Raw genomic sequence first — 27500 nt, forward strand, 5'->3', positions numbered from 1 at the left:
TGAAGTTTCCCCTCAATCTGTCCAGCCGTTCTGGAGAAGAAGATTTTATTTGTTTTAGCGTAGATCCATAATGGCTGTCAAACCATGTGACCTATGACTACATATGTCTGAACCTTTTGTTCTTCATGGATAGGTGGTCATATATATATATATATATATATATATATATATATATATATATATATATATATATATATATATATATATATATATATATATATATATATATATATATATGTAAACTTTTGCCTCTATCTGTTCAGCCATTTCAGGGAATATTTTGCAAGGTTTGAAAAAAACAAAAAACAATATGGCTGCCGAATCAAGTGACCGACGATGTCATGAAAAAAAATTATGTGGAACATTTTATCCCTAGATGACCCTCAAAAATTTCAATACTGATGGAATGTAGTGTTATACATATGCAATTATGACATCATAATGAAGGCACCTATGACGTCATAAAAAATCACTCATTCCCCATGAGGAGTACTTGCTATGTGCCAAGTTTAAATTTTTTCCTTGGTGTGGTTTCAGAGATAGAGGTCCAAAGTTTTTCTGTTTTTCCAACATGGCTGCCACAATACGTGACCTATGACGTCATAATTAACATTAAAACATTCTACATGAGTAGTGGCTCTGATGGTGAAAATTTCATCTCAATCCGACAAGCGGTTGCAGAGAAAAACACGAAAATTCTGTGCGGACAAACAAACGAGAGACGGACAGATGGAGGGGAGAGGAGAGGACGGAGGGAGGGGAGAGGAGATGACTGAGGGAGGGGAGAGGAGATGACTGAGGGAGGGGAGAGGAGATGACGGAGGGGATGGGAGAGGAAATGATGGAGGGGAGGGGAGAGGAGATGAGATGACGGAGGGAGGGGAGAGGAGAAGAGATGACAGAGGGAGGGGAGAGGAGAAGAGAGGACTGAGGGGAGAGGAGAGGGCGAAGGGGAGAGGAGAGAGGAGAGGACCGATGATGAAGAGAGGACCGAGGGAGGGGAGAGGAGAGGAGAGGAGAGGAGAGGGGAGAGGAGAGGAGAGGAGAGGAGAGGACCGAGGGAGGGGAGAGGAGAGGACTGAGGGAGAGGAGAGGACCGAGGGAGGGGAGGGAGGGGAGAGGAGAGGAGAGGACTGAGGGAGAGGAGAGGAGAGGACCGAGGGAGAGGAGAGGAGAGGACCGAGGGAGGGGAGAGGAGCGGACTGAGGGACAGGAGAGGACCGAGGGAGGGGAGGGGAGGGGAGAGGAGAGGAGAGGACTGAGGGAGAGGAGAGGAGAGGACCGAGGGAGAGGAGAGGACTGAGGGAGAGGAGAGGACCGAGGGAGAGGAGAGGAGAGGACCGAGGGAGGGGAGAGGAGAAGAGAGGACCGAGGGAGGGGAGAGGAGAGGACTGAGGGAGAGGAGAGGACCGAGGGAGGGAGGGGAGGGGAGAGGAGAGGAGAGGACGGAGGGAGAGGAGAGGAGGGGACGGAGGGAGAGGAGAGGACTGAGGGAGAGGAGAGGACCGAGGGAGAGGAGAGGAGAGGACCGAGGGAGGGGAGAGGAGAAGAGAGGACCGAGGGAGGGGAGAGGAGAGGACTGAGGGAGAGGAGAGGACCGAGGGAGGGGAGGGGAGAGGAGAGGAGAGGACTGAGGGAGAGGAGAGGAGAGGAGAGGACTGAGGGAGAGGAGAGGACCGAGGGAGAGGAGAGGAGAGGACCGAGGCAGGGGAGAGGAGAGGAGAGGACCGAGGGAGCGGAGAGGAGAGGAGTGGACCGAGGGAGGGGAGAGGAGAGGAGAGGACCGAGCGAGGGGAGAGGAGGGGAGAGGACCGAGGGAGGGGAGAGGAGAGGAGAGGACCGAGGGAGGGGAGAGGAGAGGACCGAGGGAGGGGAGAGGAGAGGACCGAGGGAGGGGAGAGGAGAGGACCGAGGGAGGGGAGAGGAGAGGACCGAGGGAGGGGAGAGGACTGAGGGAGGGGAGAGGAGGGGAGAGGACCGAGGGTGGGGAGAGGAGGGGAGGGGAGAGGACCGAGGGAGGGGAGAGGAGGGGAGAGGACCGAGGGAGGGGAGAGGAGAGGGGAGGACCGAGGGAGGGGAGAGGAGAGGGGAGGACCGAGGGAGGGGAGAGGAGATGGGAGGACCGAGGGAGGGGAGAGGAGATGGGAGGACCGAGGGAGGGGAGAGGAGATGGGAGGACCGAGGGAGGGGAGAGGAGATGGGAGGACCGAGGGAGGGGAGGACCGAGGGAGGGGAGAGGAGAGGGGAGTACCGAGGGAGAGGAGAGGACGGAGGATAGGGGAGGGGAGAGGAGAGATGACAGAGGGAGAGGAGAGGAGAGGAGATGATGGAGGGAGAGGAGAGGACAGAGGGAGGGAAGAGGAGAGGACGGAGGGTTGGGAGAGGATGGAGGGGCACATCTCAAAAAACTTTGATATCCCAGTTCTGGAGAATTAATGGAAACATGAACCAAAAGCAATCACTGAAAACATGGAAGTACCGCTCACGTACGACCTCATGATCCAATCGAGCGTGAACATCAAAAGCAAAGCGATGCGACCAGAAATTATACTTCAGTACGAAAAAGAGAGCAGAAGGCATTGCTCAGGGAGGTGTTAATAACAGTGATTTTGGACTTAACCATGCAGAAATCAAGAAAATGACCAAATACCAAGACCTCAAGAATAAAGTGAAAAGATCCTGGAAGCTGAAGAATGCCAAAGTTGTACCAGTGATAGTTTGAGCAACGGGAATAATGACGAAAAACCTCACAGAGGTCTTAAAAACCATCCCAAGGAATATTACTACAAACAAACTACATTTGGTAGCTATCCAGGGCTCAGCAACGATCGTGAAGAGAGCCCTCAACACAAAACTTTGAGAACAGAAAACTTCACAGCTTGGTCCATGAATTGTGACCCCTTACCGAAATGAATGTGGATGCTTTGAGCCTGCCCTGGGAGGACGCCATTCCACATTCTGAAACTCACATATCCACATGAACACACACACACACACACACACACACACACACACACACACACACACACACACACACACACACACACACACACACACACACACACACACACACACACACACACACACACACACACACTGGTATAGATGGATAATATGGAGTATAGTAACACTACATCTCCATGATGCTGCCATACTTTGTGATGCTACAGTATTCCTTGATACTGCTGTACTCTGTGATGCTCCCATGTTCCATGGTACTACAATTTAGGTCAACATTTGTGCCTAGTACATGAGATATAAAGTCAAGTAAACACATTGTTTGCTGCTTTATTACCACTCTTAGTGCATACATACCTTGCCTTGTTATGCAATCTGCGTGGCGTTGTGAACCACAGCAGACGATAAACTTTTGAAAACCAAATGACATTATAGGAGGTGTGAGGTTGATTTGTATGGTTGCTTTATTTTCATAAAATGCTTAAACTGTATATAAAAGGTGCTCCAGCTCGGTGTCGGCGTGTGTGCCTGCTTGCGCCCGTCAAAAATTAAAAATGAAGACGCCTGAATATAAAAGGCTATACATTTTGAATGTGGAAGGGCTTTGCATTTTGCATTTCTATTTTGATCTTTCTCTTTCTGTATTGTTGAATACGTATCACTTTTGGAATGGTTATGTCCAGTGTCCATTTCCTCCCTCCCACATTCCTGGTTTGGTTCGCTTGAGTCCACATTTACATTCAATTTTTTTCGTAATGAAACTATTAATGTTTTATGTATTTTTAAATTTTGGGTTGTGTTCACAAGCCCAGAGACAAAGTAACTACCTCGTGTTGGAATCACTATCATGGATTCAGCAGTTTATGAGTTACGTCGAGCTACAGTTTCACATTGTTTTTGGAGGGGAAGAAGAAGTACAAATTGGTGATTTAGCGATCCCTCATTGTGTTACTTTCATGATTTATCCAGGCATCTTTTTAAGTCTTGGTCGTTCAGAAAACACTTGAGAGTAAAAGGAATGGCTTTTGAATACTTATGACTTCATTCTATTAGAGTTTATGAGCCTATCATTTTGTACACGTTTGAATGGGCGGCCATTTTTTCCCCTATCGTCCTTTGATATGGAGTACCACCGTACTCCATGGTGCAGTATCCTTTCGATAATTCACGGACTGGTATTTTGTGTTTGTTTGTTTGTGTGTGTGTGTGTTTGTCACGCTACTCCTCATACAGTTCTGGGCTGATTACATCCAGACTTGCAACATGGATCAGCAGAACCGCAATTCGTGTATAGGGGTGTTTTTATCTTTGCTGGTGGTTGGGGTGGGGGGGGGGGACACAAATTCTCTATGTAAATGTGTATCATGTGGTATCACATCCAGGTGGGGGAGGGTATGACAAGGGAGGGTATTTATTTTTGCTTCATACACGTAACCTGGGTTTTTAATTCTCTTTTATTTATTTTTTGCTTATACACTGCCCAAATAAAGTTATGCGTCCGAAGAACATGTTGCATGCCTGGAACAAAATCGCCCATATGGCGGGTACTCTGCTAGTACTGTATAATGAGTGTATATATGCTCTTCCCCTTCCACTAAATTCTCTACTCCCTTTCCCCATGTGCCTCTTTTTACTGATCATTCTCTTTTCAAAGATATAAAACTATCCCATTCTGCCAGGCTGGTTGGTTGTGTCTGGTTAATGGTTATGGCTGGTTGGTTAATGCTAATGGCAGGTTGGTTGCGTCTTCGGAGTAAATCACTACACTTCACATGTTGACATTGCTGTGTAACATGGGCTCGTGTGGAGTGGAGATACCACGTCAGTGAGATGAGGAGAATTGTGTAAGATGTTATGAAATGAATGCGAGGGAAAAACCTTCGGAGTGTCGGCTTTATTTCACTTGATTGAAGCCGATTCTACAGACACATAAAGGAATACATGTGCAGCAAGGAATACATGTGCAGCAAGGAATACACGTGCAGTCGATCACCACAAAATAAATCAGCAATTAGCCAGCATAAGCACGGAGTCTGGTATACTCTCAATTCTCACCATTCAACGAGCACCAAGTGAACCACCGCCGTAAATGACAATGCCCCGGGGACAATCCCACCGACTGCGCAGTTTTATCTGTCTCGTGTGCGAGCCGCGCGACACGTGATCACGCGTCACATCCTTTAATTCATCACATTCGCCCCGTCTTTAAAATGTAACTAGAGGCTCAACTAACGCACCATGATTACTTCAACGCTATAGGAGTATACATTTCAAGCAGCGCGAACTATTTAAACTACAGAAGCATACATTCCAAGCAGTGAGGATTATTTTGAGTTATAGGAGCATGGTAAGGTGCCATCGAGGAATGTCGATAATCCCCTCTACAGATCGAGTCGGCGAGGGGGTTTTATCCGTCGACCTCTCCGGGAGTAAATGGTGGTTTCACTTGAGGGAGGCTTCCGATCCTCTTGGGGAGCCTCGACTCGTGCCGGGGATGACTCCTCGATCGCTCTCGGGTGGAATGCGGTAGCTCCGTCGCCACTATTCTCGGGTGGAGTTCCTGGGGGGTAAACACCTGGGGAGGGAATGTCAGAGGGAGGAGTACCAGATGGAGGAGTTCCTGCAGGAGGAGTACCTGCGGGAGCCAGATGGCGAACCGACACAGTGGTCTCCCTGCCATCAGGAAGTCTAACATGAGCATACTCAGGATTAGCATCGATGAGTTTGACCTCCTCCACCATTGGTTCATACTTGTTTTGTCGTACCGGGCGCTTCATGAAGACTGTTCTGGGATAGGTTAGCCAGTTGGGCACTGATTGGCCGTCAACATAACGTCGTTGGTGAGTAAACATTCGTTCGTGAGGAGTAGCATTGGTGGACGTACAGAGCAAAGAGCGTATGGAATTCAGGGCATCGGGAAGGGTAACCTCCCACTGCTCGGGCCCCAGTCCTCTCGATTTCATCGCCAGGGTTACGGCTTTCCAAATCACTCCATTATACCGTTCCACCTGCCCATTACCCTGTGGGTTGTAACCCGTCGTTCGACTAGTTGCTATGCCGTGTTCATAGAGGAACGGTTTGAGCTCGACCGACATGAAACACGGCCCTCTATCTGAATGTATGTACGACGGTTTCCCAAACATGGCAAAGAGGTCAGAGAGACATTTCACGACAGTGCCCGAGGTCATATCCGAGCACGGGAATGCGAATGGGAACCTTGAGTATTCATCAACAACAGTGAGTATGTATCTGTTGTCTGTCTCAGTCGGCAGGGGCCCTTTGAAGTCGATATTTAGTCTCTCGAAGGGGGAAGTGGCCTTGATCAATCTGCCGGGAGCAGCGCCATAGAATCTGGGTTTTAGTTCAGCACAAACTGGGAAAGATGCATTCATATGTTTAATATCGTCGATAGAATAGGGAAGGTTTTATCTGCGCACGAAATGTGCAATTCTGGTTACTCCTGGGTGGCACAGAGACTCATGGAGGTCTTGCAAAGCCCGACCGATTGTCGCCGAACAGTAGACCCGAGAGAAGGTGTCTGCAGCAGGGTTTTCCCTCCCGGGCCGATAAACAAAGTCGTAACTATAACAAGATAGATCTATCCGCCATCTCATTATTTTCTCGTTCTTAATTCTCCCGTTATTTTTCCCATCAAACATGAAGGCAACGGATCGCTGGTCTGTGACGAGTGTGAAGTGGTTGCCCAGTAAATAATGTCTCCATTTACGTAGGGCTTCGACAATAGCGTACGCTTCCTTCTCGATTGCCGAGTGTCTCTGCTCGCTTCCTGAGAGAGTTCTCGAGAAGAACGCGACGTGTCGTGCCGACTGATTGAGCGTCGCGGCGATCGCGTGATCGGAAGCGTCCGTTTCCACCACGAACGGCACCGTGCTGTCGATCGATAATACCACGGAATTACTGATATCGTCTTTGAGGCTGTGGAAAGCTTTTACAACAGCGGCATCTGGTGGGAAGTTTTTGCAATGCACCAGGGGATGTATTTTCTCAGAATATTGGGGAATCCATCTAGCGTAGTAAGCGAACATTCCAATCACCCGACGCAATGACTGCAGGTCATGAGGTGGGGGTAGCTCACGGAGAGGACGCAAACGTTCAGGATTGGGCTTAATCGTGCCGTCGGCTATTGTGTAGCCGAGAAGATTAATTGACCTTGCCGAGAATACGCATTTCTCGTAGTTGAGAGTCAGATTATATTTTCTAGCAATGCTCAAGAATCTGTCCAGATTCATATCATGTTCCCCCCCCCCCCGATCCTTACCGCACACCGTGACATTGTCCACGTAAACAAAAGTGTCTTTGAGGTTTTCATCCGAGATTATGTCGTCCATAACTCGTTGGAAGCAAGCCACTCCATTAGTGACACCGAACGGAATCCTCCTAAATTGATAGAGGCGTCTACCTGCCTCGAACGCGGTGTAAGGTTTGTCTTCCTCTCGAATGGGAATTTGATGATAGGCGCTTCGCAAATCGATGGTGCTGAATATTGTGTAATTGGCCACACGTTCAACCATCTCGTCCATGCGCGGCAAAGGGTAGGCATCGAGATGGGTGAAGCGATTGACCGTTTGAGAGTAATCAACAACCATTCGTTTCTTATGGTTCTGACTGGTCGTCACCAACACCTGCACGCGCCATGGCGAATCGCTCTGTTCTATAATACCTTCTTCCAGCAATCGCTTGGTCTCGGAAGCGATGAAGTCCATGTCGGCGGCGGTGTATCGTCGCGATTTGATCGCTATCGGTTTACAGTCCGGCGACAAGTTAGCAAACAGCTGGGGGGACGATACCTCTGCGGTGGTCAGAGCATTTAGAATTAGACGAGGTTTGCTTCCTCCAAAGGGTATTTCGACGCTCATGTGCTACTTGAGGACATTATGACCCAGAATTACATCTGCGCATAAATCACGAAGCACCAGTACCCTTACATCCCGATGCGTGTAGCCTTTTACGTCCAACTCAACATTGCAGTTCCCTCGTACGCGGGACTGTAGTGATGTGGAGGCCATGCATACCGTATTGTCTGTCGGGTGGATCTTCCATTTCCTGCCCTTCGCTAGTGAGCTGTTGACGAAACTTTCAGAGCTACCGGTATCAATCAGAGCCTCAGCCATATGCCCGTTAATTCATACGTTGATGATAACTTTGGATAGATTCCCCGGTGAAGCTGCTGTTACTTTCTTTTGTGAGTAGAGAGCCGCAGAAGTGGGTTTATTTCTTCTAAGAGTAGATTTGCATACCCTGGCATAATGCCCTTTCTTGTCACAATTCATGCATGTGGCATCCCTGGCGGGGCATTTGTTACGGAGGTGTCTTTTATACCCACAAAATAAGCATTTACCAACCGAAGTAGTTGCTGAGGAGTTTGACGAGGTCTGGGTATCTGATTCCTCGGGTTTATCTCCATCCTCAGTGTCGGAGGTGTCCCGGGGGTTCCTTGAGTTTCCGCCGTAGCAGCATTCATTAGCAACACCGGTGTCCCATATGACTCAGATTGCTGCTGAGCCGTATCCATAGCTCGGGTCTGGTCAGCTACCATTTCAAGAGTGGGTTATGCTTTTTCCAGTACGCGTTGCCGAATGGGGGCTGACCGGAGCCCCTGGATGAACGCCTCCCGGGTCGCTTCGTTTCGATGTTCCTCGGCGGTTACAGCCCGGAAACTGCAGTCTTTGCCCAACTGCCTCAGAGCTTGCAGGAACTGATCGATTGTCTCCCCGGCTGCTTGCCTGTGTGTGTTGAGAAGATGTCGTATGTACCTCGTTCTTGCGCTTCACGTAGAGCGCCCGCAGCACGTCGATCGCTGCGTCGTAGGTGTCACACTCCGAGAAGAGCCTGAATACGCTGGGCGAGACATGGTTTACAAGTGCGGCCAGTTTGTCGGCTCCCTCTTCAATGATGGTCAGATAGTGTGAGAAGGAACGGAACCAATGCGACCACTTCATTTCCGAGTCAGTAGCGTTGGGGTCTGCATCGAACCTCTCCGGCTTGTAGATCTTGTCCATAGTCGGTTGAGGGAGCTGAAGGAATCAAGTGAAATAAATTGAAATGAATGCGAGGGAAAAACCTTCAGAGTATAGGCTTTATTTCACTTGATTGAAGCCGATTCTACAGACACATGAAGGAATACATGTGCAGCAAGGAATACATGTGCAGCAAGGAATACATGTGCAGCAAGGAATACACGTGCAGTCGATCACCACAAAATAAATCAGCAATTCGCCAGCATAAGCACGGAGTCCGGTATACTCTCAATTCTCACCATTCAACGAGCACCAAGTGAACCACCGCCGTAAATGACAATGCCCCGGGGACAATCCCACCGACCGCGCAGTTTTATCTGTCTCGTGTGCGAGCCGCACGACACGTGATCACACGTCACATCCTTTAATTCATTACATGTTAATTTTATATCCCATGTAAAATCTTCATGGATGCTTTTTCCTTTGCATTCTCAGGGACAAGTTCAACCTGGAATGGAAATCTCCAATGTTCGAAGCCGTCCAATCAGCAGGCGATCCATCCGTCACCCTCATGGTACGTGCTTTATGGATAGGAGGAACTATGTAAATGCGATGCACTGGTCGATGGAGATTTTCATTATTCCAATTTTATTGAATGTACTACAGAGCAGTTTTTGCTTCGCTCTCTCCCACAAACTCATCCAGGCACATCTCAGCTTGATGAAACCTCAGCCAGTGCACCCAGATGTGACCTGAGAAGCACGCTGGAAAGTTCAGCAGCTGGATTTCTGCAGAGCCCAACTTGTGAGTGTTCATAGAGTTAAGAGCCATTTATATATTATGTTTACAAAAATATGAGATTTTTTCTTGACACTCTTTACATCCCCTTCTGCCCCCCTCCATGTACGATGTATTCATCTTCCTTCTTTCCTGCCAACCTATTCGCCTTTTTCCCCCCAATTCCCCCGATCTTCTTCTCTTTTCTTTCTTTCATTATTTTTTCTTTTTGTTTCGTGCCTTCCCCCCCCCCCCCCGCCAACCCCCTAAAATTAATCATTTCCACCTTTGTAAACATCGTATGTATATGTGTATATATATGTATATATATATGTATATATATATATATATATATATATATATATATATATATATATATATATATATATATATATACATATACATATTGTTGTAGATTTCCGCCCGTCGGCGTGCGAATGACCGCGTCTAACCAATAGCGGTCGCTTCGCCCAACGGACAATCCAGTCGTGACTTTCTGGAGCAACGCCAGAAACCAGTCATGGGTGGGTTTTTAATCCCAGCACGGCCCAGTCCGTATTCTACCCACGTGAAATAGGGTCAATCGCCGAATATCGATATACCTAAGTACCCGTGCGGGTAACCTACCGAGGGACTGTAACTCGGCGAAGGCCTGCTTGGACACGAACCGCTTAAGCGGTCCGTTCCGTTCTGGGATAACCGAGCGGGTATTATTGCCAGATCTCGCCAGACCCGATTCTATTTATCGGCTATTTAAAAACCAACTATATTCCGAGTGCAAGATGGGGCAGTTCAATGAGGGAATGGACGCAACGAACAGGTTTACATTCACACAAGGACATTTATTATAATAAAGCACGTATGCAATTAAACAAGGCAAAACACGTATGCAACTCGAGAGGGAGCACTCGGAGTGCAAAACCTCCGCCGCGAATACTGCTAGGTCACTCAAGTGAACCTGATATCCTATTCATTCAATTTGACGTCAACAGTGCTCACAGAGTTGTAGTTTGCAACTTTCCCTTTTACTTTTTACATACTCAATTCATTCGTCAAAACTAGATTCCTTGAGACAGAAATTGATTTTACGTGGGTATATCCACCTGAAGTTCCAAAATCAGCCGCAATTATAATTTTGGCATGTTTTTTGTTGAAAATCACTTATAACATGCAGAAATGCAAAAAAAAAAAAAAGAAATATCGAAATTTTGTTGAAAAAAAAAGTTGCAAAAAAATTTTTTTTTCTCTAAATTTTTTTTTGGGAGGGGAGGGTTGGAAATCACTTAAAACATGTAGAAATGCAAAAAAAAAGATTGAAATATTTTTTCAAAATGGCCACCATAGCGGCCATATTGGATTTTGGACCAAGTCCAAAATCTAATGGCATGATCATTGGACCATACCTAATTCCCCCCACCAAGTTTCGTCGAAATCCGTCGAGGAGTTTTACCGTAATACTGTTCACAAACAAACAAACAAACAGAAACGGGTGAAAACAGTAACCTCCGATCTTCGATGGCGGAGGTTAATTGTACAAGCAACAAAAGCACGACAAAGGAACTACAACCGTCTACTTATTATGTACAGTCACTTGCACTTAACAGCAGTTCCTACTTATTAGATGGGCCCACGGACACACGTACGCACGCACACACACACACACACACACACCCAAGAAATGGTGGCAGAGCCCTTTAATAACGAGCTCCAGCTCGGAGAACAGGTGAGCTGAAACTCAGAACCTATCTCGAACCTCTCCACCTCATGTAGTCCTCAAGTTGTTCGGACCCGGGCTCCAGCGAGAGCGAGCTGGATCCAATCGCCGAGCCGCGATCCTTCCCGAGCTCCCGCGAATCCTCCCGCGCTTCTCAACACGTGCTGGTGAGACGAGGTGCCGATCCTTCCCGTCGATGCGTCGCTTCCCCGAGGAACCACCTCCCGCGCTTCTCAACACGCGCTGGTGAGCCGAAGCGCCGAACCTTCCCGTCGATGCGTCGCTTCCCCGAGGAACCACCTCCACGAAGAGGTCAATGAGTCGCACCAAGCCGGGAACCAAAATGGAGAACAGAGCTCCACGAACCAAGAAGAAGAAGCCACCACTCGCAGCTCGAGCCGAGCGACCGGCTCAACTTCCTTCCAAGCAAAGCAGCTCGAAGCAAAATATGTATATATATATATATATATATGTATATATATATATATATATATGTATATATATATATATATGTATGTATATATATATATATGTATATATATATATATATGTATATATATATATATATGTATGTATATATATATATATGTATATATATATATATATATGTATGTATATATATATATATATGTATGTATATATATATATATGTATGTATATATATATATATGTATGTATATATATATATATATATATATATATATATATATATATATATATATATATATATATATATATATATATATATATATATATCGATCCTTTGAGATAGCCGTTTTTCTTTTCTCTATCATTATTTTGGACCAATCATCCCCCAACAACCAAATTGCCACCACCAACATCATCCCCAAACAACTACAACTCAAACACCACCACCTTCGCCTCTTTCCCTCCACAACTCCATCCCGCAAACATCGCTTCACCGCCATTCTCAAACGATGCCCGCCACCAACCAAACTCCCACCACCTCTGCCTTTCTACCACACGTCGTGTCATGGGATGTGAATGCGTTCCTTTCGCCTCAAAAAGCGGATCAGGAATGCTTCACGCCCCCTTTTCATCCGCCCAATGGCTGAGCATCGGGTGGTGTGGCCCCGCCTCCGAACCTGCTGTGATCCAGAAATTTGCATTGACGCCCTTCCCCGGGCTATATAAGCGCGAGCACGGCGCAGCTCGCGGCAGAAAAAGTCAAGTCTGGAGGGTCTGGAGAGCGCAGACGAGTGGCAGTCTGGAGGGTCTGGAGAGCACGGAAAAGTGGGAGCAGAGAAGTGGCAGTCGAGGCAGTTGAGTCTGCAGTGTCGGCGGGGCAGTCGAGTCGGGAGACGGAGCTCGAAGCCGACGGGAAAGGCAGACGGGGAGTGCCGGAGAGAGCTCGCCGGCCACGCCAGGGGCACGAAGCCAGGCGCAGCTACGCTGACATCGCGGCTTGCCCGCCATCGCGCCACGAGGGCGCGGGTAAGACCTTTCGGTCTCGTGGACCTGGCCGCTCATCTCGGTTCCACGCGCATTAGGCCCACGGGCCCAGTCTGACTCCCTTGTCTATGAGTGGGTCTTTTCTTGCTTTTTCTTTGAATGCGTGTTGTGGCGCCGTGTCTTGTAAAGTAGAATGGTTTAAGTGCATGTAAATAAACATTGCTTTATTCGGTTGTAACTCTTGCTTGTAAATTGCATTCCTACTGTATGGCTGTGAATACGTGCTTGCCTTGTCTGAGTGCGTAATAAATGTACTTGTCAAACTGTTCCCCGTTTCGTTGCGTCCTTTCCTTTGTTTGAAAGTTCCATCTTGCATCACGGAAGGAATTGGTCGAAGGGTGTAAGCACCCGGTAAATAATCACATCCATCGGGGCCGGCGATAACACCGCTCGGTTATCACTGAAGCACGGAACGGACCGCTTAAGCGCTTCGTGTCCTAGGCCGGCCAGCGGCGAGGTACGATCGCCCGGTTAACTACCCGCGGAGGTACTTAGGTAGGTCGAATTTGGCGAACAACCCTATCCTGCGCGGGTGGCTGATTGGCACGAATGTGGTGTGGTCGAAAGACCCACCCGTGACTAGCTTCTGGCGGTAGTTCCACGGAGGGTCACGACTGAATTGTCCGTTCCGGTGGGCAACGCGGTCGCGATTTGAGTTGCGTGACCGAGCGCACGCTGGGTGGACCAGAATTCGTAACAATATATATTTATGTATGTATGAATGTATATATACACCCCCTCACCTGGCATTTGAGCAAGAAATTAATGATTTCATCATTTATAGGATTGCATCAAAGGTTTATTCATGCTTTTTTATAGCAATTTGTTGTTATTGCAGTGACTTTAAATTGATGTTAATGTTCACTTCTCTTTTTTTCAAGATGAAATAGTATTGTTAACCAGAAATAAAACAAGTCATGCATTTCATCGCTTCTTGGGATCCTAAATTGATTTTGCAGAAATTAATTTCCCATTGCTATCCATTCGACAATGATGACAAAATGTGTGGCAGATTCTCCACTCTTTGACATATCCGACATTATTGGATCATCCGGAAGGCCATCTCGTCTGACCGAAACACCATTTCTGCGCACACCATTGGCTCGAGCCAATGAAACTACACAGGATGAGGTAAGTGTTTTCATGAGCAGGTGGAGACAGATTGTGAACTTGAGGTGGAAATTTGTCAATGTTTTTTTTCGGGGCGGCAGGGTGGGGTGGTGAATCATGTGCAGAAGTATTGAATTTTAGGGAAATGGTCTGAAGGTAATGATGTGATGCTATTAATCTGAATCGCCGGGGACCCATTGGCCTGTCTTTTCCATGGGCATTCTCAGATCGACTGTGATCTCCATATTCCATATTTTGCATTGAGAAAATCTCAAACCAGAGTTTTATAGTTTTTGAATAATTATTCATTTTCATTCTGAAGCACCTAGTCATGAGGATCTCGACAGAAAAGTTGATTGTTAAAGATAAAGTTAATTTTCAATTCCTAACACGTGTCATTGATTTATACATATGTTTGTTGACAAAAGAAGAAGAAGAAGAAGTAACCTATTCAAATGAGACCAAATACTGCACTGGAGTCATCAAAGGAGCCCAAATATGTAAAGAGGAACCCGAATAAGTTCCTCTTTATTCCACTGGAATCATCAAAGGAACCCGAATAAGCAAAGATTGAGTCATCAGGAGGAACCTGGATAGGATTCGGGTTTCAGCAGCGACTCCTCTACCCTCACACCCATCCAGGCACAGCCAAGTGAGCCTTACAGAAACTTTTTGTCACAATTAATTTCTCCCAAGACAGACAGATAAAGAAATAAAGGAGAGATTGAGGAAAATGAACAAAAAGAAAAGGAAAAAGCAAGATTCCGTGGCATGACGAAAGAGAAATGTGAAAGGGTCTTCCCGACCAAGATGTCTGGAAGAACCTGGATTGATAGATTTCAGCAGCTACTTCCCAGGCTCAAACACAGCAACAGGTACAAACTACCCGAGGTCCTTTCTTGGGGAAGCACAGTCCACACAGTATCAGGATATGGTACAAACATAATCAAATGAAAGACCAAATCGTAGTTCGAGCACCATATTATCGCACACGATCCGGTTTGTTTCTGTTACAAATTGGGGCTAAACCTTCTAAAATCATTCACTTATTTCACAATAAAAAGTCTGATTATACCGATATTAAGCCGCTGTCACACCTTAACGTTTTAGCCAGCGTATGGCAACGTATAAAAATGTATGTAAAACGCTGGCGTACGCTGAACTATTGATGTTTTTTTTCCAGTTTTGGGCGTATTCATAACGAGTTCGACGTATGCATAATGTATTCGTAACGTACAGAGAACGTTTCGATAACATATAGATAACTTATACCAACGAATGCTTAGTGTGTTGTCGGCGTTCACAACCTATGCCCAACAATAGTCTTAACTTATGCATAGCACGCGGCAGCGTATCGCCGACAATCACGTGGCGTGGCCTATTAGAAGGCTGCGGCTCTACGATTCAAATCATAACCGCACTAGACATTGCAGTGTCAAGCCGCTGTCACACCTTGACGTTTTAGCCAGCGTATGCCGACGTATGAAAAATTTGCCGAATACGCTGGCACACGTCGAATATGTTATAGGTAAGTTTTGTATACGTTAAGAGCATGGTGAAGCACGCTGGCTTCACACAGGAGGAACGCGTCAGTGTTCCAGACTCCATGGTTTTTTTTTTCTTCGGCATGACGGTGATGTTGACACTTCGATTTCTAGTGCGGTTATGATTTAAATCGTTGAGCGGCAGCCTATTAATTATATTATATTATAACCGCACTAGAAATCGAAGTGTCTACATCACCATCATGCCGAAGAAAAAAAAAAAAAACATGGAGTCTGGAACACTGACGCTAAACATTACCTCGACGTGTTTTGACTTATGAGTAACTTACAAGTAACGTGTGTCGACGTGTGTCAACGATCGCGTAACGTGCCTACAACTTATGGCCAGCGTATGCGAAACGTGTGAGTCAAACGCTGGCTTACGTTGAAAAATTTTGAGCATGTTAAAATTTGTCGACGAGCTCGGCGTACTACGACGTATGCCAGCGTACTACAACGTATGCCAATATACTACGACGTATGCCAGCGTGCTCTTAACGTATACAAAACTTATCCATAACGTATTCGACGTGTGCCAGCGTTTTAGACAAATTTTTCATACGTCAGCATACGCTGGCTAAATCGTCAAGGTGTGACAGCGGCTTTACCAAGGAAGAAGGTGTTAACGGCAGGACAAATGATGGAAATTGATTTCTTGATCTGTAGTGAAGAGTCACATGACATACACTTGTAACGAACAACAGCACTGGTACTCGTGGTCGTGCTGATAACTGCAAGCTGTAATATAACGAACATTTAATCAAGACACTTTATCTATAGAATTTGTACTGTTCATGAAGATTGTTAGATCAGAACAATACATGACCATATTGGAAAAGAAAAATTCTTACCTCTGTCGTAGGTTCATAGAGAATCTTGGAGTACATGAAGGATATCTTGTACATAACAAGAAAGTTAGGTGCGTAGTTCAACAAGCTTCCTGACAATGATGCAATTGCTCAGTCTGGCATCACCAAAGAGCATCCAGTTGTTTCCAAAGTTTATTCATTTACCTAGATTAGAAACACCTTGGGGAGCTTTGGCAAGTTGTCTTGGCTCCCCCCTCACAGAGGAGGTGGGGGGGGGTAGGTAGGGGTACCCTGGGTACTACCTTACACATATGCAAAATTTTGTCCCCTGCCCGACCCCCATTCCCCCCTTCGCAGGAGGGGTGGGATTTTTTTTTTTTTTAATGCCCATGACCTGACCCTGTGTACTACCATAAACAACATATATGCAAACTTTGATGGAGATTATGCCAGTCCTGTTTTTTTTCTTTGATTTTCAGATTACATACATACATATATAGAATTGCCTTTTTAATATGGGAGGATGATAATAGGTACATCACAAAGTAAGAAATGACAGTCGATCCTAGTGAATGCAATGAGTGACCTTTTCAGATGCAAACGACGAGACTTATCTTGTAAATTTCTGGTGTGTGGTTTTTTCAGTGGCTCAGCAAACTTGAGTTTTTCACTCCTGACAAATCTGGCCACCCGCAAGATGTGAGCACAAGCCAGATCATAAGTGAAAACATCCCGCCGAGTTCTTTCATGCTGCTCGATGATGACGACGAAGATGAGGTGGCGGGTATGCAAATACCGCACACAATGCATACATAATTTGCTCCCTTTCGACATGTCTTGTCAACCCTCTGCCCTCTGGTTTTTATATGACCCTCGACATGTGTTTAAAAAAAAACAATTCTTGAACAATCTGCTGTATTCACATCGCTGACTGTTTTTTTAAATTAATTTTGTTTTTTTCAATGGTAAGGCTCGTTGTGCACCTTGGTTTACCCTTCCGTATTGGGATCATTCCTTAGAATTCTCCAACTTACAACAGTCAAAAAACTACTCACCTCAAATGGTGCAGACTGTTCCCAAATGAAGTTGAGAGCAAATCAGATTTTCAATTTGCTAACATGTTTGCCATGATGTTCCCCTTATTGTTTCAAAATATAAGAGAAATACTGTATCCAAGTACACTCCACTTGATTTGGAATATATTGATGTGGTTTCGCCGGCGCGTCGCTACGAACACGACCCTCGATGGAGCAGTGGGGCCGTCTCGGCTCGATCGCCCTGAATTACAGATCGCCGGCCCGGAGAAGTCCGAGTTCGGCGGGTCCTGGTTATTTTGGACCAAAATACGCCAGTGGGGTAGGGTCAATTGCCAACTTCAATTTACCTAAGTACCCACGTGATCCAGCTGCCGGGGTATTTCACTCTCGACGGAACTCGTACGGAAGCGAGCCGCTTAAGCGAGCCCGTTCCGTGTACAATGCCGAGCGGTTTTATAATCGCCGAATTCCGCTGGCCCGATTATCCTGTTACTCCGTTATAGTGGCAATGACTGCTCACTTTCCCACACGCACGACACACCCAGTCAATGGAGAAATGACACGACGAGCTGAGTACATTTAAACAATTGGGTATTTTTATTTACCAATGATGGGGGACTAGGGGAGCACGCAGGAGGAGAGCTATACCGAATATCAAGAAATGCACGTATGTACAGGCAAAACACTTATACAATCCACTACTTGTCAGACTGGCGCCACAAACAAACACACGCACACCGAGACGGAAGTGGACCTCAACCGCCTTTATTGCGACTCTCCAGCCGAGGAGGACAGACGGGCTGTGAGCCAGGCGTGGCTGACTACCTGGCCACGAGCGCGCGGCTGGACGTCACCTGGTCTTGGGACTGGTGTCGCCGTACCAGCCAGGCGGAAGGTGACGACACGAAGCTCTGGAGCCGGGACGAGGTCGTTGCAGGAGAAGCCAAGGTGATGAGCCGGGTCGAGAAGAAGCGGGAGAAGAGAAGCAGGAAAGAACCGGAACAACTCCGAGAGAGCCGACGCCGAAAATCTCCTCAGGACACACCTTATATAGGCCCCCTCCCGCTCAACGAACGCTTCTCTCCTCCCCACTCGCCCTCCCATTGGACGGGAGGCCCCATGTGACTCCTTGTCCGCTCCCGATTGGACAGGCGTGCGGTGGGCGGGGCACTCCATCCCTTGGGCGGAGTCTCCAGCGGGGGGCGTTTGTGGCTCCGCCTCCGGCTTCACCTCAGACCACGTGTTTTATGGCGACGGTGTTGGGTCGGAGGCGGAGCGCGGAAGACGCCGGCTCCCCGCCGATTGGCCACGGAGGGACGGCATGTGTGTTAGACTCCGCCCACGCGCGCGCCTGAAGAACGCAGCAGCAGGGTGATTAATCAATGTGTATGCCGTCCCTCGGATGGAGGTTAAACTGGCCATCCCATATGCTAATATGAGTTGTTTAACATTAAAGATCCCATGGTGTCCATCGTGAAGAGTAAGCAAGTTGTCATTGACACGATGAGCAAATTACATCTTATTCCTCCCCCAATATATAGACTGTAGAGGCAATGCATTGGCAGCATAGCCACACCTCAGTAATGATGCAACGAGCATGCTGGATTCAGAATTTGATCCCAGTCCAATATGCATCTGTCAACAGCAGGGATTTGGAATGCCAAAGTGTTTGGTAAACTATTTTTTAATTTATTTTTATTTTATTCTTAAAAACCTTGATAAAATCACATACTGGTCAAACACTTGGAACATGTCTTTCAATCCTGAGAAATCCCTCACACACTCTCTCTCCCCGAAAGGGGACCATACCACAAACCCTTCCACTGACTTTCTAAACAACCCTATCAAAGAGGTTCAGTCACTCAAACTCTTTGGTCTCACTCTCAGCCATGATCTCTCTTGGGCAAGCCACATTTCAAAGTTGGCCCCCAAAGCCAGATGCCGACTAAGCATCCTCCATCGTGCAAAGTTCTTTCTTTGCACACCTGAACTCCTATCCACCTACAAGACTTTCATCCGCAGCTCAGTGGAGTACTGCTCTCCCCTCTAGGCCTGCTCACCTGCCTCACCTCTTGCTCAACTTGACACTGGAAACATAGGCCTTCAATATAATTGGAATCTCTTGCGATGAAGCTGAGTCTATGGGCCTATCACTTCGCCATCGCGGATAGCTTCTCTGTCTTCTTCCGCTTCATTTCTGGAATTGTACCATCTGCCCTCTCTGTGCTTTGTCCCTCCCAGGTATCTGCAGGGCGCATGTGATTCGCCAACAACCCCCTTCTGGTGAAACTGCTTAAATCCAGGATCACTGCTCAGCTCCACTCATTTATTCGTCTTTTTTCCTGCCTGTAGAACCACCTTCTATACTCTTTTCAATCTCATTCTTCCCACCAGGTCTTCAAGGCAACTGTTCACAACCATCTCAAGTCATCTCCCTTCCAAAATCACGATCATTTCTACACCTGTTAAAACACACCACACCTCTCCCAAAATATTGTTTATGTATCCATGTTGTCTACCCTTTGCGTTCTCCCTTACCCCTTGTCGTCACCTGCATCCTTTTTTTGTCCATCTCCGTCTACTTTCTCCCTCTGCTTTGCTGTTGGTATTTTTCCCTTTCTCCTGCTGTTCCCTTTGTTGTGTTGTGTTCTGATTTTGTTCTGTGTCATCGCTCTTCCATGAGCCTTGAGCATGTTTCAAACAAAAGCAAACAAAGAAAAAAAACACATGATAACAGCAACCTCCTTTGAGCTGTGTAGGTATGGTTTCGTTTGAATGCTACGTTTAATTACATTTTTATCCCCATGCTTTTTGAAAAAAAACAGAGGAATATTTCTCGGTTCTGACTATCTAACTGTCTGACTGTCTGTCTGTCTGTCCGTCCTGCCGGCCATCACCCTATCTCCTCATCGATGGTAGTGCATTTCCAATAGAGTGTTTGACAGGGATGCCTTTTGACAGTGTAATAGCAGGGCCCCGTGGAAATTCCGCGTAACGTAAAGTGTGACTGATTCCTTTATCCTTTTTTTTTTCTTCATCAAATCTGCATCCCTCCACCCCTCCCAATTCCAATCCCTGTGTCCCTCAAAATTCCAAGTCCACTTCTCTCCCCCCTCTCAACACCAAGTCTATGGTACACACTGTTCTCAATTTTTTTCTTTCACCATTTCCTCTTGTTCTTCAATCTCCAATGGCATGTGATGCATTTACCATTAAACATTTTGTGCATAAAGTCACATTTTGAGTTTGAGTTTGGACGTTTGTTTGTTTTGCATTTTAATCTGACCTCTCATCTCTCAGTCATGTGGTAATCTTGTGATGGAAAACCTAGACAATACAACTTCATAATATCCACCCTTCACATTTTGCAGCATCCAAAAGCTTGTACGTGGAATTCCTAGAAATCCTCCGGAAGCATCCTTCCAGCGAGGTTTTTGAGTTGATTGAGGAATATGAGGCAGTTTGCAGCAAACAGGTGTGAATAAAGGCCTTTTGCTTTGAATGTCACATTGTATCTGTCATTTTGAGCATGGTGCTGTGGCTGTTTTCCCACTGTGGAGCAACAATCAAATAATGTGATTATTCCTCTGGTAGTTGGAAATATTGAAGAAGAGAACTGCTATGAGTGTGCGGATACAGAAGAAGACGATGAGTGTGCTGTGGCTGTTGAATCAAGAAATGATTACTTGGAGGTTGATCAGATCTTTGTACAGGTAACAATACTCGTAAAGACTTTAGCTCGACTGGTGATTGTGTTGATGTTTGGAATTTTCTTCTTTCTTCATCCAACTGCAGTAATAACCAAATATTTTACTCATCTTGAACTAGTAGCACGAGAGAAATGTTTGTGTTTATCCCCACACGTGTTGAAAAAAAAAACCGGAAGGATTTGTAATCGGCTCTGTCTGTCCGTCACGCTATCTCCAAAACGATTCGACAGAAATTCACCACACTTGTTAGTTATGATCACCATATGGCATGAAGGTGCAAGAGCAGTATCATTTCCGCCCCATCCCCCGAGGGCTGTGTCAAAAGGTCAAATGGTGAAGAATGCAATTATGGTCAGGCACATTTTAAAACCTTTGAAATTAAACTTTGTATTTGCAATTAATATTGCGGGGAGCATTGAATGCGTAACCAAACGGAAAACAAAATACTGTATTTATTGGCGTCATCAGAAGGAACCCGAAGAAGTAAAGAGCAAATATGGAGTCATCAGGAGGAACCTGGATAGGATTCGGGTTTCAGCAACTACTCCACCATGCTTAAACCCATCCAGCCAAGTGAGCCTGACAAAAAACTTTCAACACGAATAAACTTCTCCTTAGGGCTCTGTCACACCTTGACGTTTTAGCCAGCATATGCTAAGGTCTCAAAATGTACGTAAAACGCTGGCGTACGCTGAACTATTGATGTTCTTTTTTAAGTTTTGGGCATACAATAACCTGTTGGACGTATGCATAACGTATTAGTAACGTACACAGAACGTTTCAATCACATATAGATAACTTATACCAACAAATGCTGAGCGTGTTGTCGGCGTTCACAACCTATGCCCAACGATAGTCTTAACTTATGCATAGCGTGGCAGCGTATCGTCGACGATCACGTGGCGTAGGCTATTCATAGGCTGCGGCTCGACGATTCAAATCATAACCGCACTAGACATTGAAATGTGAAGCCGCTGTCAAACCTTGACGTTTTAGCCAGTGTATGCTGACGTATGAAAAATTTGCCGAACCAAGCTGGCACACGTCGAATACGTTATGGGTAAGTTTTGTATACGTTAAGAGCACGCTGGCATACGTCGTAGTACGTTGGCATACATCGTAGTACGCTGGCATATGTCGTCATACGCCGAGTACGTTGAGAAATTTTCAGCATGTTGAAAATTTCTCGACGTACTCGGCGTATGACACACGTTCCGCAGACGCTGGCCATAAGTTGTAGGCACGTTACGCGATCATTGACACACGTCGACACACGTTACTTGTACGTTACTCATAAGTCAAAACACGTCAAGGTAATGGTTTGCGTCAGTGTTCCAGACTCGCTGGTTTTTTTTTTTCTTCGGTATGACGGTGATGTTGACACTTCGATTTCTAGTGCGGTTATGATTTAAATCGTTGAGCGGCAGCCTATTGATTATATTATATTATAACCGCACGAGAAATCGAAGTGTCAACATCACCGTCATACCGAAGAAAAAAAAAAAAACAGGGAGTCTGGAACACTGACGCTAACCATTACCTTGATGTGTTTCGACTTATGAGTAACGTACAAGTAACGTGTGTCGACGTGTCAACGATCGCGTAACGTGCCTACAACATTTTACTCATAGGATAGAAATAAGTTTCGGGTACGCTAAACATTACCTCGACGTGTTTCGACTTGTGAGTAACTTACAAGTAACGTGTGTTGACGTGTGTCAACGATCGCGTAACGTGCCTACAACTTATGGCCAGCATTACACGGTGCGTGTGAGTCATACGCTGGCATACGTTGAAAAATTTCAAGCATGGAAAATTTGTCTAACACCTCGGCGTACTACGGCGTATGCCAGCGGATAAAGACGTATGCCAGCCTACTACGAATAAAAGCCAGCGTACTACGACGTATGCCAGCGTGCTCTTAATGTATACAAACTTACCCATAACGTATTCGACGTGTGCCAGCGTTTTAGACAAATTTTGCATACGTCAGGCATACGTTGGCGAAATCGTCAAGGTGTGACAGGGCCTTTAGACATATAGATAAAGAAAGAGAGAAATAAAGAGAAAGAATTAGAATCCATAAAGGAAAATAGGGCAAAACCCCTGGGCACTCACCTGGTAGAATAATCTGTTTTGTTCTTGTATATATGGCAGCTTTGGCTGCTGGGTAGCTGTCATTTATTGGAGCACAGCTATGCCACTGATGCTGTGCCCCTCTACCAGCACACTAGTACTTATTTCGCCAACCTTGGAAGGATGACAGGCTGAGTCGATTCAACCTGGTGTTAACTCAGCAGCCAACGGGGATCAAACTCAGGACCCGAGAATCCCAAGCCAGACATCCTAACCACTAAGCCAACACCAGGCTTGGTAGAATAATGATACTGAGGAGGAAATCAATGTGGGATTGAATCGGAAAAATGTATTAATGAACCAATGTTTTTGCAAATACCTATTTTGGTGGAAAATCCCCCCCCTGTAAATCCCTTTTGACCTGGTTTTATTTATTTATTTAAATAGCGTGAACAAACTTTGGTACATCACGGGTGATGAAGGTTGTGGCCAAGTTTCATTGAAATTGTGTGTGTAGTTTCAGAGAAGAAAGCAAATGCATATTTTATGGGGGCAAGCCCCCCTACCCCTCCTGTAAACCCTCTTAGACCCCAACATTTTTGATGTCGTGAACAATCGAGAGTACATCAGGTGTGATGAAGGTGGTAATCAAGTTTCATCGGAATTGTGTGTGTAGTTTCTGAGAAGAAAGCAAATACTTCTTCAGGTGGGCAACCTCTCCGTAAAGCCACTGAGTCTCCAATTTTTTTTGAAGGTGTGAGCAAACGGTTGTTACATCACGGATGATGAAGGTTGAAGTCAAGTTTCATCGAAATTGTGTGCAGCTTCAGAGAAAAAAGAAAATGCATATTTTGGGGGGGCAAGCCCCCTCCCCCCCACCCATCTCTCCTGTACACCCTCTTCGACCCCAAAGTTTTTAATGTCATGAACAATTCTTTAGTACATCATTGGTGATGAAGGTTGTAGTCAAGTTTCATCGAAATTGTGTGTGTGTAGTTTCAGAGAAGAAAGAAAATACATCTTTAAGGGGGCAATCCCCGTAAACTCCCCCCGTAGAGCCCCTCGGACACTGATATATATATATATATATATATATATATATATATATATATATATATATATATATATATATATATATATATATATATATATATATATACATACATATATATTGTTACGGCTGTGGAAATTCGCAATACACCATAAAGGGTCCTTAGATCAGCTATGACGCTAAGTTTTTGGGCAGATAGTTCCCCACCGTTGTTTAAAGGGAATTCGTGTGATTCACCGGGCTGCGACTCTTTGAGATAGCCGTTTTTCTTTTCTGTCGTTATTTTGAACCAACCCCGTCACAACCACCTTAACCACAACGCCAACCACGCCACCATCACAACAACCACGATCGCCTCAACCATCAACCACAACCGAACCACCACCACCAACGTCGCTCTCAACAACCGCTTCCGAATGGCAGAACAAAAAGCACTTGTGAAGCCTGTGGGTTTTTTTTTCCCCCCTGATTCTCCCGCCTGTTCTTCCCCGCGCTTGGTGTGGAGGAGGTGCGATCCGAGCGGGGGTCAAAGGTCATGTAAAGGAGGGGTCTGATTTTGGGGGAATTATTCCCTGGCCCCGAGCCAAAACTGACTTTCCTCGTCCCCCGCACGGCGCGGGGAGGGGCGAGCGAGAGGGCACGCACTTTTTGAAAAGCTTCCAGAATGGAGGTGGAGCCAGAAACAGGGCGGGGCAAAGGGCAGAGCCCCGCTTTACAAAAGGCGAACAGACGCGAGGCTCAGGGTCTCTTCTCGGTTCATGCTGGCTCGTCAGTTCTTGGGCTCGTGGCGCTGGTCACCCCTTGGGCTTCTCTTCTCCCTCCCTTCGTTTGGACCTCTTCGTTTGGAGTCTTCGTTTTGGGCTTCTCTCTCTGGTCCTGAAGCCCCTTCTGCCCTTCAGTCTTTTGCTTGTTTGGTCGTGGGTCGTGGAAGCACCAGCAGCAACGCCGGAAAGAGCTCGCTGACCACACCAGGGGCCCGAGGTCAGGCGCGGCTACGCAAGGCCGTGGGGAGTCGACGTCGCGACCTGCCCACCGTCGCGCCACGAGGGCGCGGGTAAGACCCTTCGGTCTCACGGGACCCGTTCGGTCCTCCAGGTCCCGTGCCATAAAGGTCCACGGACCCTGTCTGCCACCCTCGTCTTTGGGGGTGGCCATTTCTTTGTTTTTGTATGCATGCTGTGGCGCCGTGTCCTGCCAAGTAGAAACTGTGTAATTAACTGTGCATGTAAATTTATCCTTGCTTATAGTCGGTCGTATTGCTTTTGTTTTGTATTTCTTGCTTGTATATTGCATGACTGCCTTGCTTATGAATACGTGTGCTGTATGAATAAATGTCCTTGTGTGAAACGTATCCCGTTCGTTGCGTCCATTTCCCTTGTGAAAGTGCCATCTTGTATCGTGGAATGAGTAGTGGGTTTTGAATGCCCGGTAAACAGAATCACATCCGTCGAGGTCGGCGATAACACCGCTTGGTTGTCACTGTAGCACGGAACGGACGGCTTAAGCGGTTCGTGTCCTCGGCCGATCTGCGGCAAGGTACGATCGCCCGGTCGACTACTCGCGCAGGTACTTCGGTAGGTGGAATTTGGCGAGCAACCTTATCCTGCGTGGGTGGGCAATTGGCCCGATCGTGGTGAGGTTAAACCCCCACCCGTGACTAGCTCCTGGCGGTAGTTCCAAGGAGGGTCACGACTGAATTGTCTGTCCGGTGGGCGACGCGGCTGCCATTAGAGGTACGCGGCCGCTCACACGCCGGGCGGGCCAGAATTTTTAACAATAATATATATACATACATTACATTCACATTTATACATATTGGATTCGCTATATATGCTGATTATCCCTTATTGTCGGGTTTTCCGTGTGTGTGTGTGTGTGTGTGTGTGTGTGTGTGTGTGTGTGTGTGTGTGTGTGTGTGTGTGTGTGTGTGTGTGTGTGTGTGTGTGTGTGTGTGTGTGTGTGTGTGTGTGTGTGTGTGTGTGTGTGTGTGTGTGTGTGTGTGTGTGTGTCTTCAACGCGAGGCTCCACAGTACAAACCAGCAAACCGATTATTTTTCAAATGGTGGTCCTTCAAAAATAGGGTGTCTATTTACCGTCATTTCTTATGAGGAGTGCCAGTTGGCAAAATACGCAATAGGAAAAATCTTGCCAGTTCGAGGAACAATTGTATGTGAACCAATACGTCTTGGCAATAAATCTTCGTCGGTGGATCGGTCAGAATGAAAAGCATCGTATCCAGCGCTTCAATCCTAGCGGATCCCTCGTCGCCTCCCAGCTTGCATATATATATATATATATATATATATATATATATATATATATATATATATATATATATATATATATATATATATATATATATTGTTAAAACTCTCATCTTGTATGTATGTCCTGAAATACAGCCAAAACGGTACACGATAGCGCAAAAAATTTTTGGGCCACCTTACTCACCATTCTCCTGTGGTGTGCAGTATCAAGTTTCGTTCAAATCGGGCAATGAAAAAAAAACTATTGAAAAATAAATTCCCGATTCAGTCAAGTACTCTTCGGGATTATTTGATCAATGCAAACAACCTCAGCAGTATAGTTCGCTGGAGCTATCTTTTCTCTTCTTTTTGAAATTATTTTTTTTATCAACCGCTGTCACAACGGGACGAGTACATATATATGTGTATGTGTGTGTGTATATATGTATATATATATTTATATATATATATATATATATGTATATATATATATATATATATATATATACATACATACATATATACATACATATATATATACACAGTATGCACACACAGTCGTGCGCCGCTTTACGACTGGGATACGTTCTGAGAAATGCGTCGTTCGGCAATTTCGTCATTGTGCGAACATCATAGAGTGTACTTACACAAACCTCGATGATATGGCCTACTACACACCTTGGCTATATGGTATAGCCTATTGCTCCGAGGCTACAAACCTGTACAGCATGTTACTGTACTGAAAACTCTAGGCAATTGTAACACAATGGTAAGTATTTGTCTATCTAAACATTGAAAAGGTTCATTAAAAATACGGTATAAAAGATTTTTTTAATGGTACACCTGTATTGGGCACTTCCTATGACTGGAGCTTGTAGGACTGGAAGTTGCTCTCATTGAGTCAGTGATTGAGTGGTGAGTGAATGTGAAGGCCTAGGACATCACTGCACACTACTGTAGATTTTATAAACACTGTACACTTAGGCTACACAAAAAAAAAAAAATTTCAATTCTTTT

General features: G+C 46.0%; 2 protein-coding genes across 3 annotated transcripts in view; one reads left to right on the plus strand and one right to left on the minus strand.

Annotated features, from left to right (window-relative positions):
- NUP107 (nucleoporin 107) overlaps nucleotides 1–27500 on the plus strand; it is a 168265-nt gene that overhangs the window by 80043 nt on the left and 60722 nt on the right. For both annotated transcript variants that reach the window (XM_085848068.1, XM_085848069.1), the window contains exons 2-7: nucleotides 9432–9510; nucleotides 9642–9740; nucleotides 13913–14031; nucleotides 17009–17147; nucleotides 20772–20875; nucleotides 20995–21113. In XM_085848068.1, the coding sequence (XP_085704194.1) occupies nucleotides 9450–9510; nucleotides 9642–9740; nucleotides 13913–14031; nucleotides 17009–17147; nucleotides 20772–20875; nucleotides 20995–21113 (641 nt within the window). In that variant the 5' untranslated portion in view covers nucleotides 9432–9449. The remainder of the gene's footprint in view (nucleotides 1–9431; nucleotides 9511–9641; nucleotides 9741–13912; nucleotides 14032–17008; nucleotides 17148–20771; nucleotides 20876–20994; nucleotides 21114–27500) is intronic.
- The window catches only part of GPAM (glycerol-3-phosphate acyltransferase, mitochondrial), a 304531-nt gene that overhangs the window by 34681 nt on the left and 242350 nt on the right, over nucleotides 1–27500 (minus strand). The gene's annotated exons all lie outside the window — the stretch shown is intronic.

This window comes from Eptatretus burgeri, chromosome 12 (genome assembly GCF_056783735.1).
Source record: "Eptatretus burgeri isolate ZD-2024b chromosome 12, Ebu_testis_v1, whole genome shotgun sequence".
Lineage (NCBI taxonomy): Eukaryota > Metazoa > Chordata > Myxini > Myxiniformes > Myxinidae > Eptatretus > Eptatretus burgeri.